The sequence below is a fragment of the Strix aluco genome, chromosome Z, assembly GCF_031877795.1.
Source record: "Strix aluco isolate bStrAlu1 chromosome Z, bStrAlu1.hap1, whole genome shotgun sequence".
Lineage (NCBI taxonomy): Eukaryota > Metazoa > Chordata > Aves > Strigiformes > Strigidae > Strix > Strix aluco.
In genome coordinates this window covers 51,987,806-52,001,223 of record NC_133971.1, presented here as the reverse complement: position 1 = coordinate 52,001,223, position 13,418 = coordinate 51,987,806, and the positions used below count along the sequence as shown (strand labels likewise).

Sequence of the window (13,418 nt, the reverse complement as noted above, 5' to 3'; positions counted from 1 at the left end):
TGTTTGAGTGTCACAATTCAAATCCTCCCAGGTTTCATCATTTGTCAAATGTGACCATGTATCATTTAGGCGAGTAGTATAATTTCGACACATACACACCCCAACCATAAAGCTTGAGCAACCAGCATTATTCTCTGTGTTTTGGGACCTACACTGCTGCAATTGTAAACATTTGTGCAATTCCAACATTTATGTTTCAGTTTTTCCACAGCTTGAGAGTAATTTATATCAGGGTATTTCAAACTTACTTGTAATGGATCCTCAGGTGTCCCTTCATTATGTTCATAATGATAGACCACTAAGATGACTGGGAGTAATCCCAATGACCTATCTGGGGTGTAGTCCATATCTGAGGTATCTGACAACCACGGGGCAAGTTGGTACACTGATCTCTTGACAGTCTATAAATAATTTCTGTGGCCCAAGGTGTTTCTGGCTTTGTTATATTGGAATCGGTTACCATTTCATTTTTAATTTTCCATTTTAGAGTATACTTTCTTTCTCGAGTGTACTATTTCCAAGTGGTAGGGGTATTATTCTACATGTACATGGAGGCTAAATTTGTGGTAGACACTCCCTATGGTATAGGATCTTCTGCCGACTGAAGGGTGGTTAAACACGCTGTTACTGAAGAAACATTCTGAGCTTTACCAAAATCTTGAATTAATTTAAAAACTAGATTTCTGTCACTATAATGGATGGAGAATAAGATCGGTAACACTAGAAGAATACCCATTCTGTGACTTATTAGGAGGATTAAAAATTCAGTTGTCCTTTGCACTAACAGTATTACTATGGGTAAAGCTAATAGAATTCCTAAAGCTAGCAGTAATAATCCTTGAATACACTCTCAATGTTCATATGAGTCACTACAGTCCCATGTACAATTCATTCATCTGATTTGGTAAACTTAATTTTGAGTCCTTCTGTTTGTGTCGTGGTCCACTGGTCCTGTGGTGGGGTCTTTTTGACTCTAGTGTAGTGAATCCAAGAGTCTATCCCCTCCACTTTTACTGCTGTATAAGTAGTTAATAGGACAGTGGGGCTCCCTTCCACCTTTCTTTCAGTGATTCATCATTCCAGTTGTGAACACAGACTAGATTTCCAGGTTGAAAAGAGTGAACCGGTATGTCCAGTGGGAGTGGAGCTCATTGACTAAGGTACGTTGCCAGTTTTCCAGTTCCTTGGTAATGTCAGGCTGTTCTTGAATCCTCATGGCAGCACAGTCCAGCAAAGTTGTATTTTCCTCCCTGTAGTAGGATTCTCCACTCAAAGGCGAGTATCTTCTGGCTTTCTTCTTCCAAGGGGATGCAAAAGAAGGCATCTTTCAGGTCTAACACTGTAACACACTATATTCAGGTATTACTGACAATAAAGTATCAGGGTTTGGTATGAGTCTTGTACCAATTGGTATTCTCGAGTTCCAGGTTTCTTAACTGGTAAAATAAGAGTATTGTATTCTGATTGGTATTCCCACAATCCATACTTTATAAAAGTATTAGTTAAAGGCTCTAAGCCCATTGTGGCTTCTAATTTTATAGGATATTACTTCCTTCCAGGTTTTAATTCAATCTTAATAGTAATCACATTTTTTGCTTTACCACACCAAAGGGATTTCCGCATCCAGTATTTCATCTGGAACATTACTCTCAACTTTCCCAGAAGTCTTGTCCAGCAAAAGACAGATTTGTGCTTTCCATGATGTTTCAGGAGGGATACATAGCTGCACAGAATTCTCAGGGTCTTGTCACAGTAAGGGCAAGGAGCATTCTGGCACATAGAGGAACTCATGAGTTAATTTAGTATTTCCAATAATACACTGGCTTCAAAAATGGCCTCAATATTTTCTTTCCTGTGGCACCAATAACAGGGATCTTAGTTTTATTTAACTGGCCTTTGCAACCAGTTACAATGGAGTGCGTTGCCCCACTATCTATTTAAAAAAACCCTATAGTTTCATTCCCCAACCTAACTAGAACTAGTTAATTATTTCTTATTATGATAATATAATAATGATAATTTTAATAATAATAATAATGGAAGCATTCATTATTTCCTCTGGTCCCCTTCAATCCAGATTTTCTAACATTATCAGGTCTCCTTCCTCATTCTCACTTTCTCAGTTCCCCCTTTTATTGTTGAGGGTCATTTTTCCAGCGTTGTTCTTTTTTACAATATGCACATTGGTTCGACCCCAAATATGATCTGGATGTTCCTCTTCCCACATTTTCTTTACCGTTCTCTATTCTCCACATTTTCATTTCTCTACGACCTCTTTCTCTACTTCTGGTTATTGCTTGCTGTGAACAGACAAGCTTGCAGCTTCATCCTACTCTGCTGTTTCTTTTCCTCTGTTCCCTGTCTATTATTATAGACTTTGTAAGCAATTTCCATTAGTTTTGAGATAGACATTGCACCAACCCCATCTACTTTTGCAGTTTCTGTCTAGTAGTCTGAAGTCGACTGCTTGACAAACAGCATATTAAACATCTTATGATTACTGTCATCCTCTGGACCCAAATCTATGCATTTTCTAGCAGTATCGCAGTCTTTCATAAAAAACAGGAGTTTTCATACTCTTCATGTCCTTGCCTGATTTCATGCAGTTTAGATTTTTTTTTGTTTGTTTACTTACCCCATGTTGAATTCCATATAATATCAATTGCTGATACTGCTTTAGCCTTTCTAGAGCCCGCCAGTATTTGGGTCCCACCGAGGATCATCCTTTGACAGGATTTGAGTCAAATCCCTTATTCGCTTTTGTTGTTCCCCTTCTTCCCTAACCTTATCCAAAACAATTCTCCTTTCCTCGCTAGTGAAAAGGGATTCTAACAAAGCTTATATATCTCCCCAATTTTAATTATGAGCCAGCATAACAATTTTAACTAACCTGTGCATACCTTCAGCATTATTATGACAAGGACCCACCGTTTGTTTCCAATTTAATAAATCAGAGGTAGTAAAAGGTACATGCACATACACTCAAATCCCATTTGGCCCTGCAGCTTGCTGCAAAGCAGCGTGTACCGCAGGTCTCTGCTGCCAAGTTCTTCTAGACATCCTTTTCATCCTTGGTACTGGAAAATTCCAATTTGGGTAACTTTGAAGGGGGTACTAACAATTGCGCATCCTCTTCCACCTCCCCCAAGCAGTCTTTACCAGTTTGACATCCAGCACAAGACTTTTTAATTTTCCCTTTACTATTGGGTTTAGCCTCTTCTTCTAGATCAGAACCTTTCTATCATCTAACAAATGTATGCCTACTTGATGTTGTGAACCAACCAACCCACATTTCTTTCTCATTTCCCAATCATTTTGCAAGGCAAAAAATAAATCTACATAAGGAATTTCATCCCATTTCTCTACTCGCTTACAAAATAAAGACAACTGCAAAACAGCATTATAATTAAAGGATCCTTCTTCTGGCTATTTTTCTTGATTGTCTAATTTATACTATGGCTACCACTGATTACAATACCACTTTAATTTATCCTTAGTCATGGGGTCCCCTCCGAATTTTCTCCAATTCTTTAGGATGCTTCCTAAGGGAGAACAAAGAGGAGCCTCCTTGGAAGCAGTGGAACCCATTTCGGTACCTGAAAGAATTTTCAGACCCAATGTTTCATATACTAAAGGCCCAAATACAAAATAAGGGATTTTTCTCTCTATGTTACTACATACAACATGTAGAAACAAAACTACGCTACTGCTGCATATCAATCATTCAGAGCTTATGCAAAGAGCAACTGCAGCTGCTTCCTTGAGAGGTCCTGCTCTTCCTCCCTTTTTCCCTTAAAATACCTCTTTCAAATAGCGTTGCACCATTGTGTCACCACCCAGCTGCAGGAGAGAGGAGCCGATGGAGTGCCTGATCAACAGGTTGGTGCACACTGGAGTCCAGTCTGGCTGCTTGTCGCTGTCGGGTATAGCAAGATGATCCTGGCAAGGCCGTCAGCGCAGTCCCATCTGGGTTGCCAGAAAACTGTTGTGCCACAAGCAGGGTTGTTTACCCGGTGTGCAATACACCAAGATACACACAGAGCAGAGGAATTTTATTTATTCCATGTTTATACAAAGTGGGGTGCTAGGTGGCAATTCCACAAAGCTAGCACACTGCACAAAAGAACTTCAGTGTGTTTATATACTTCAGGCTACACAAATACACATTTACTGTAACCACCACTGGTTAGTTTCTTACCACTTTGTCCCTCACTGGTTAACAACATGCCTCATATCGATGTGAAGTTACAGTGTTACTTATTCTGGGCAAACTCAAAGGGTGAGGCGGGGCAAGTATTTTTGGTCTTAAATTGAGTCCAAGGTTGCCATCGCCCCCTGCTGTCTTTACCTTTTCCCCAGTTACCATAGATTTTTGCTGACTTTATGCTTCTTTGGCAATTACTCAACTTCCAGCGCTTTCTCAGCAGGATGTTCCCTTTCTCTTCACAGGCATAGTTGTTAGTAAGGCCTGCATTGTTTATACAACGTAATCAGGCTTACATAATAAAGCCATCACTCCCCAGCCTCCTTAGATGATTTACATGCATTATATCCAATTCTAACTTGAATAGTGTCACTATAACTGAGGCACTTATTCAACCATACGATTTTAACGCTAGCTGTAACTGTACCCTAGAATTTATGATGTGCTCAATGTTCTTGCCAACTAAATATAATTTATTGGCTATGATGTAGTCGTGGAAAGTTCCTTGGCTGGGCTGACCCTTCCCAGCAACTCCTCTGCATCAGGCTCCGCATTACAACTCGTAACATAGACTCTCTATGCCTTCTTCAAATCTGTGTCACTCGTAAGCATGCCAGAAAATACAAATCAGTCTTCTAAAGATATTTTTTCTGTGTATTATCTTCACCTAAGAAAAAATAAAATGTAAATAGCACATTGTGCTTTCAAGCTGTCATTGTTTTGGGGGAAGGCATCTGGCAAAGAATTTAAAACAAATTTAACTGCTGAAATACCTTTTCTTCTTTCGAGTAGGTGATTAAAGGCAAAGGTGAGAAGAGGGAGAATAATACTTAGCCCATAATGCTGATTAAAAGGTTTACCCTGTAATTTTAACTTTTTTTTTTTTTTTTATATATAAAAGGTTTCATCTTGTTTAATGAAATCATAAAATACAGTTAAATGGTATCTCTGGTGATTACGTAGTCCAGTCTTCTGCTCAAAGCAGGGCTAATGCCAAAGCTATACGGTGGTGCTCAAGGTTTGGACCACTGGGGTATGAAAATCCTCACAGATGGAAATTTGGCAGACTTCTTGGACAGCCCATTGCTGTGCTTAACTGCAATCACAGAGATTTTTCTTTTCATGTTTGAAATTGAAATTTCCCTTGATGTCACATGTGACTGTTTCATCTTGTCCTTTGCCCTAGTCCTCTATATCCCTGAGGAGGGTCTAGTTCTCTTTAACCTCCAAAGAGACAGGTGAAAGTAGCAATCTGACGTCCCCACTTAGCCTTCACCTCTGAGAACAAGCACAACAATCCTAGATCCCTGATCCCCTCCTATGCCATGTGCTCCAGACCCCTTCCTTTCCTTTTGTTTGTTTGCTGTATCCATCTCATGTGTCTTGGCTTTTACAGAGAACACAGGGGACTGCTGGGACAGGTGTTTACATAGCATGAAGGGGTACTGCTGCTTTTAAATTAAAGATTACTAGTAATAGTACCAGATATCCTTAAGAAGTGGTGCTTAACAAGAATCTGTAGGAGATTGAATTCTCAGCTGCAGACAGAACAAAATTCTATACCTGAATTTAAAATACAGCAATGTTAAAGATATTAGCAACTTCACTGAGATTCCCTTTTTTGTGAAGTATAAAGACACTGTGTAGCAATTTGCCATTCTTTTAAGAATACTTTGCTATTCTCATGTGCCTAAGGGTTAAAAGTGACATAAGGTAAGCATCACCAGAGGATGCAGAACGTGGTGTGACTCTTGTTTTGCTTATGGGTATGCTGGGATGTGGAGAAATTACAGACATGCTAAGCTCTAAATGAGCAATTCACTAACTGAAAAGGGATCTGTGGACTCAGATCACATTTTGCAGGGGTGCAAGAAGCCCCATGAAAACTTACTCTGATCTTTTGCTTTCTCTCCCGTTATCTCTCTCCTCACACTTAATAAGATCTGTCTAAAAATTCTGGGTTTTTTCATCATACCTGTAAGACTGCAGGACTGAGGAGGAGAGCAGGTAAGACACAAAACTATTATAGAAAAGGGACTCTAATAAAAATGTTAAAACCAACTGAATTCCAGCTGAGTTTTCATAACTCTGTTTGCAATTTTGTTCTTTTATTCAAAAACATACTTTTAAATGTGGCATTAATGTCTCCCCCAGTTCATTTGTGCTAGACAAATGTTTTCAGTGTACTACAATTTGCTGAGTAAATTCCTTTTAGCAGTAACGTGCAAAACTTTTTTTATGATGCTTTAATTGTTACAGAGCAAGAGAAAAACAAGCTGGAAAGGCAAATGAAAACAAAGGTAGGGTACTGTACTAGAAAATAACAACGCTCTTCCAACACAGTATGAAGAACACACAGTCCTAGGTAGTGTTCCCTCTTGTTCCCTGAAAAGCCTGAAACTGAGATCAAGGAAGGAATACTGTAACCTGAAGGAGCTAGTCTAGAGAGGAAGGTTAAAGGTGGATCACGTGACTGCTCAAGGAGCTTCTGCTGGAGATGAGGAAAAGCAGAAAAATGCAGCAGTACTGTCCCATGGAGGACCAAGAGATCAGTGCCTTCCCACCTTGCAAGTTTTGAAAGTGTCCTGGATACCAGAACCAAAGTCAGTTTGTCCAGGCTACTCTGTCTCTAGCTGTAGATTATCATGAAATACCAGAACTGACATCTAAAGTCACAGGCTACAGGACACACCTGGGCTGGGAGAGGAATTGCACCCTTAGACCACATGCAGACTTGCAGGCTGCATATTCTGCCTACTGAGGGTTGCATTCTGAAAGGAACCAAAAGAAACCAGCATGTAACAGGATTATTTCCTTTCTATTGTCCTCTATTCATTTTCCCCTTCTGTACCTTTATTTTTTGTCTACTTTTATTTTCCAGTTAATGCAAATTAGTATCTTTGCTTCTCCACTTTGATATTTTAAGCTATTTAGTCTGATTTTGAGATCAGAATGGCATAGGGACTAGACGTGCTCACTGATTTATCTGTCTTCCACCACTATATGTCTTTTCACCCTGGGCTGTGGCTCACTCCGATCATCCATCCAGAGTTAAAGGTTAGTCTCTGGCTTTAGCACAGGTGCATTCTTCCTCCAACAATCTGCTTAACTTGGAGTGGATGATCATGCCCAAAGGATATGCAAATGTATTACCTGGATCAGCTGGTTAAGCCTGTTTGAGTTCAGTGTTGCCCTAAGTAAACTACGCAGCCATGCCCTATAGCATGCGCTGTGCTTTATTGCATGCTTGTCCTGTATGTATAACAGTGTTCGTATTATTGCCATTAAATTGATTATCTGCAAAGTCTTAAATCAGAAAATTGTTTGAGTGAAGTACTGTAACGTCAGGAAAAGCCTAATGCAGATTTTTCTGTGCAGGCTTACCACAGCTCTCTATACATAAAGTAACCATGTGATCACCAACACTTCTTTTTCCACAGTTTCCCTACCTCCACTGCAGGGTTCAGAGGACCTCACCAGGGTTTAGTTACCACATTTCATCCAAATTTTTACTGAATGCTTCTACTTTATTGTGCATCACTATACGTGCGCCTCTTTCTGTGGTGTCTCTCATTTAAGAAATAAAAAACCAATCACAAACCCTGCCAGATTACTTTCAGAAGATCTTTGTGGTTATCTTTCCTTAACAGTCAAGGAACTGAGACAAATATGGATTTAAGACTAAATTTTCATTAACTTTGTGGGTGTGATTTTTTATACCTAAACCCTCCTTCAAAATATTTTAACTATTTATGTTTCTCAGCATGGGTTTAACAGTATTGGTTATGTAGTATATCCATCTGAGATACAGGTCTGTGGGTGCTCTCCCACTCACCTCATTTCAAATATAACACACTAACAGAGCAGAGCAGGGGAGTAGTGTTTGCATTGTCTCCTTGTAGCTTTTATGGAACTTTAACCCAAAATACCAGTTTGCAGTAACAGGGGGTGCTGAGCTCATATTGCTTATGAAAGTTAAGTCAGTGCTTTTCAGCACCCTTCCCTGCTACCTCCATAGCTATCCTTTGCTGGTACAGAAACCGTTTACTGAAGGGCTGAGCAGAATGAATGACTTTTTCTGATGACCTACACATGCCTCAGACCAGCTCACTTTGCCACAGACTCTCCAGGCTCTGTCTCAGTCTTTATTATAATTAACAGAAGTTGCACAACACGTTTATTGAGCTCTGGGTTTGGCTGGTTCTTGGCTTCTGAGTGTCCTCCTATTCAGTGCAATTTTATCCTCCACTTTGGTCAACTTCTCCAAGCAAAACTTTCACCACCCTCAACTGTTGCTTTTCCTTACATTCTAGCTCCTCTTCTGAGACTTCTGACTGCACAAACAACTGACCCTTTTTAAATTTTCTGCTACCTCCTCTCTTTATCCCAGTGCAAGCAGACAATAAACATTATTTTCCAAATATCTTTTTGTTGGCTTTCTGACCGACTGCCAGGGTTAAGCCAGGGATAAGCAAAGATTAAAAACTCGTTTGACTACATTGCTGGGTGATTCTGCAGGTTGCTTGAAACTGTGAGGTGTTGCGGGTACTAGGTAAACTTCTCAATGCTATACCTGGCCCTCCTACTGTCCTAATCACCCTTGCAGCTTGACAAGAGGCATTGCCAACTTTACCCTCAACATGTCTGTGCATGCAAGTTCCCTGGAGGGGCCTACGTGTAAATTTCTCTCTGGGGAAATATAACCTGAATGTGTCAGCTTTAACTAAACTTGCTTTGTGAATGGGTGAAAGGAGCGCATGTTACTTTAGCAAAGAAATTAGAAAGTGTACCACAAAGTTCTAAGTGAGAAAGAAGACACCACGATGATACACAGTTCCAAATCACATTTATGAACACATTTTTTCTTACATATCTCTTCTGGCTAATGTAGATTCTTTCAGCAATGTCTCAAAAACAGAGCAAGCAGAAATGTTCAAATGTGTCTCTTTTTGCTCTCCTATACTGGGGGCTTGGGAGCACTGTCTATAAACTTTCTTTATGTTCTCCAGTTAGTACATTTCTCCTATGTTAAGCAGCTTATTATCCAAGAGTGTTTTATAACTTAGGTAACATTTGATACATTTACTTTTCCATTGTACCAGGGTTTTTTTTTTTTGCAGAAACCATGAATGGGCTAACAGTAGCACAGATGACATAAGGTATCAAAGTGCATTTTCTAAAACACTTTTTTTTTCTCCTTATTAGTCAAGGAGCTCCTGGTACCACATCCACATGGGGGTGAGGAGGAAGAAGAAAAAAAAAAAAAAAAAAAGAGGTAGCAGAGCAGGGAAAACCACTAGCAGGAAGAGTACCCTGATACCTGAAAGGGATGCAGATCATGTAACTTTTACAGAACCTCATATGTCTACCCTTTCTGGTAGAAAATGAACTCTCTGGAACCCTAAGCAATGGGATTTACCAGTTTGCACTCAGACCCTTCCATCTGTCCCTCTGTCTAGCCATATTAATAGTATTGTTAGTGTCTGACTTCTCTTCCTCTGTCAAAGTACTTCTGTAAGTCAACATTGATGTTAGCCACCCATCATCTCAAATATCACAGCAATAAAGGTACTGGGGCAAAAATTATTGTCAAATACCACTGTGTGGAGTTTGCAGAAGAGAGGTGCCAGTATATGTAAATGTGCTGCTTCTACTAAGATTGTGCTCTAAAGCCTTACGATATTGCTCCTTCTATACCTGGTTGAATGTCCTTTCCTTGTACTTCTGGAGCTATCATGGAGCCTCTTGTTCCTTAACTTTGGAAAGGAGGCAAAGGACACATTTCTCACCTTCTGTCCCTAACAGTTAAGAAATAAGTTGTGAATATAAATACTTCTTGTGTCTTCAGGGTAACACCAGGTTGGTGTCCCTGTTAGCTCCTTTATTCAAATGAGCCTGTAAGCACAGAGTTAGTATTAAAGTGCTTAATTTTGCAGCACAGCCAGAGCCAAAATTTCTCTAGATTGTATTTTTCTTCATTGTGTTTATCTAGATTTCTTTTCTTTGCCACGAATCTTTTTCTTTTAAAAAGACTGAAATTTGAACTAGGGAGTTGAATTGGCTCAGTACAAGGCCTGATGGAATGCTTGATGGCAGAGAGAAGCATGAAATGTGACATCCTCCTTTTGGTGCTTTCAGCAAGTTATACTGTGTAAATTTGCTAAAAACCATTAAGCCGCTTCAGGCTGGTGCAGCTATCATCCCATCATCCTCCCAATCATCCATTCTTATCCTCTCTCCTCTGCTGATACTGACCTAGATGGTTTTGATGGTTCTGGTAGCTAAAGCAAAAAACTATCCACTGCTTTATACATCAATTTTTCTGCCGTTTCTGTCCTCTGTAGCTCCCAGCGTTCCAGTGCAGAGGAGGATGGGACTGCAGCAGTGGCAACCCCAGTGAAACTGCCGTGGAAGGGCGGTCTGAGGTGGCTCTGGCACTTTAGCGAGGAAGGGGCAGTGAGGGGACACGGCGAGAAATGCTGTAAATATTCACTAATTGAAATCAAAGGCGGCAGCGGCTGCTACCGGCCTGCAGCGGGTGAGGCAAAGCCGCTTCAGCAACGGCAATGGCGAAGGCAGCGACACCCTCTGTCGGCCGCAGCTGCGGCAGAGGCGGTTTTCCATGAGTGACAACCCGGAGCCGTTGTTGTTTGGTACGTCTTCCTCTCCTCTTCACTGCAGTTCGAAATGTTCTCAGTACTTGGTTATTCACAGTGCGAGGTTCAAGTATCTCCAAGCACTAAACTCCACTACTTCAGCGCAAAGCCTCGGTGGTAACGAAAATGCGTTAGTAGAAATACAGTGTTAGATGCTTCTGATTTCTCCCCAAAGCCTGTGAATTTCAAAATGCGCCCCATGTCCTAAGTGAATTTAACGCGTGAATGAGGAGGGTGAAGCAAAGCCTGACCTAAAGGAAGCCGACCACCTCACAGAGAGCTGCGGGACTCACCGAGGAGCGGAAAGCCGTGTAAAGGGCCGCGCGTGCACGGCACTCAGCGCGGCGGCGAGAAGCTGAAGGGCGGGCACAGGGGGCAGCCGCGGCGCGGCGCGCCTCAGCGGCGACAGCGGCCGCTCTCCCGCCTGCCACCGCTGGAGGCCGCGGCCTGCCCAGGCAGTAACCCGCCACCACCAGCGGCCAAGATGGCGGCGCAATAGCCGGCGTGACGTGCTGTGATGTGGCGTAACGCGCCTCGCCGCTCCGGCAGGCGGCCTTCCCCGCGCGGACGCGACGATGACGCCGCGGGCGAGCCGCAGCACCCATTGGCTGCCTCCCACGGTCACCTGAGGGTCCCGTTCCCTCAGCAGCTCTCCAGCTTGATTGGCTCGCCACGCTGCCGCGCGGGAGGGCCCCGGCGCGGCCGGCGCGAGGCGACTGGCGGAGGAAGCTGCCGCTCCGCCGCCTCTCCGCCCCTCTCCCCGCCGGGCGGGCACCCCGTCCCGCCCCCGCCGCTGTACCGTGGTTCGGGCCTCGCCGCGTCGGGATGAGCCGCGTTTTCCCATGGAGACCAAACGGGCCGAGATCCCCAGCAGCGTCTTGGACGACTTGTGCAGGTAGCCGCGGGGCGGGGTCGTTCCCCGGCCCGCCTCACGCCCACCAGCTTCGGCCGGCCCCTCCCTCTTCCCCTACGCGGCTGCGCCCCCCTCTTGTGGTGCCGCGGTTGTCCGCTGCGGGGGGCGGGGTGGGCACCGTCTCCCTCCCTTGCCCCGCGCTTCGCCCGGTGCGAGGTGCGTGCGACCGGGCCGCAGGGCCAGGGTGGCGTGGGGCCCGGGTTGCTCGGGGCTGCTCGGAGCGCTGCGTGGGCTGGCGGGACGCCGAGGGGGAGGCGCGGCGCGGCCCAGGGAAAGGAGTGGCGTCGGTAGTGCCGCAGCGGCCGCGAACCGGGAAGCTCGGTGTAGCTCCCCCCGTGCAACCACGTGGGGCTGCACTCGCACTCTTCACGGCTTCGTGGCCCAGGGCGCAGCCCCCCCGATCGGAAGCTGGCGGGAAGGGTGCGCGCCAGCTCTCATCTGCCGTCGGCAACCGTCGTCAGAACCTCATGTAGGGCTAAACCGGCAGCGAGAAAAAGGCCGAGTATGGACGATAAATCAGAACCTGATTTGTGGGTGTTCCTTATGGTGTTCAGCAGCTCATGATGTTTGGCCAAGGGAGGTAAAATTGCGCGGGTGAAAGAAGAGTTAGAAGCATAAGGTTGTTATGACGAGTGTAGTGATGAGTTGATGTGATACCGTTCAGAAGTCTGGTTGCATTTAGAAGGGGTGGCAGGAAGTCCTTTCTGCTGATTTATCTCTGCTGGAAGAGAATGTTCCACTGAGACAGAAAAGGAAGAGCCAGAGGAATACCTTTCGCTCTGAAACTGTCCTCTCCTGCTTTCTGGTCTTGTCAGAATGAAATAGCTTTTTCTTATCCTGAAGGTTATGCGTTTAAATTTTCAGAAAACATGGATTCTGTTTTCTTGGGGAGGGGGGAGGCACTTTTCCCCTTATGATCTCAACTTCTGATTATCTGTGGTGCAGCCCTTTAGACTTTTAAATTCATCTACTATCCCCAGAATTTGATGCCCCAAACTGGATGTGATATTTGACATGAAATAACCCTGTTTTACCACTTCGAAAAGACCTGAAGTATTTATGTACAAGAGGGAAAGGCTAGTAGAGATGAAGGACAGTCCACCTACTGGAATTATTGTCTTCAAATCAATGAAAATGCTTAGAAGTGAGATTACCACAGGAAGCTAGAACTGCTCTGCTCAGTAGTGTTTTGTCATGTATCTAATGCAAGAGTCAAATTTTGCAATACTCAAGTAAATGTTTAGTTCTCAAAGTCTGGTCTCTAAAGTGTGTTGGTGTTTCCATCGTGTCTCCTTTTGGCTCCCTACAGAGAGATGGGTCTTGTATTTTAAATGACTGATCACATATGAAGCAGGGTTTAAGACTTCTTCATAAAATCCAGAGGGGTATCACAATGCTTGCAAAACTGAAGTAGCCTATTAGTGTCACTCCTGTGGAGTGACTGATAGAAGAGCACATGAGTAATCAGAGCTTACATTGTTATAGGGTCAATCCCGCTGTCTTACTGTGTTTCTCTGAACTGCTGTCATCTACCTTTGAAATGGTGTTTTGTCTTATAAATGTACAAATGTAGTTGTGTAGCTTTAATTAAAAAAAAAAAAAAAGGCTTAGAATGGTAGATCAGGGGCTTGTAGTTACCATCTGG

At 43.3% G+C, this 13,418-nt stretch overlaps 1 protein-coding gene across 5 annotated transcripts in view; it reads left to right on the top strand.

The window, feature by feature from the left end:
- Positions 1 to 11,639: 11,639 nt before the first annotated feature.
- The window catches only part of DCP2 (decapping mRNA 2), a 28,627-nt gene continuing 26,848 nt past the window's right edge, over positions 11,640 to 13,418 (top strand). For 2 of the 5 annotated variants that reach the window (XM_074813516.1, XM_074813519.1), the window contains exon 1: positions 11,640 to 11,755. Coding sequence is in view for 2 of the 5 variants with exons in the window: in XM_074813515.1 (XP_074669616.1) it covers positions 11,703 to 11,755 (53 nt within the window). In the remaining 3 variants the exon portion in view is untranslated. Of the gene's footprint in view, positions 11,756 to 12,263; positions 12,354 to 13,418 lie in introns of those variants that run through there. The other 3 variants (XM_074813515.1, XM_074813520.1, XM_074813517.1) reach the window with 2 other exon arrangements.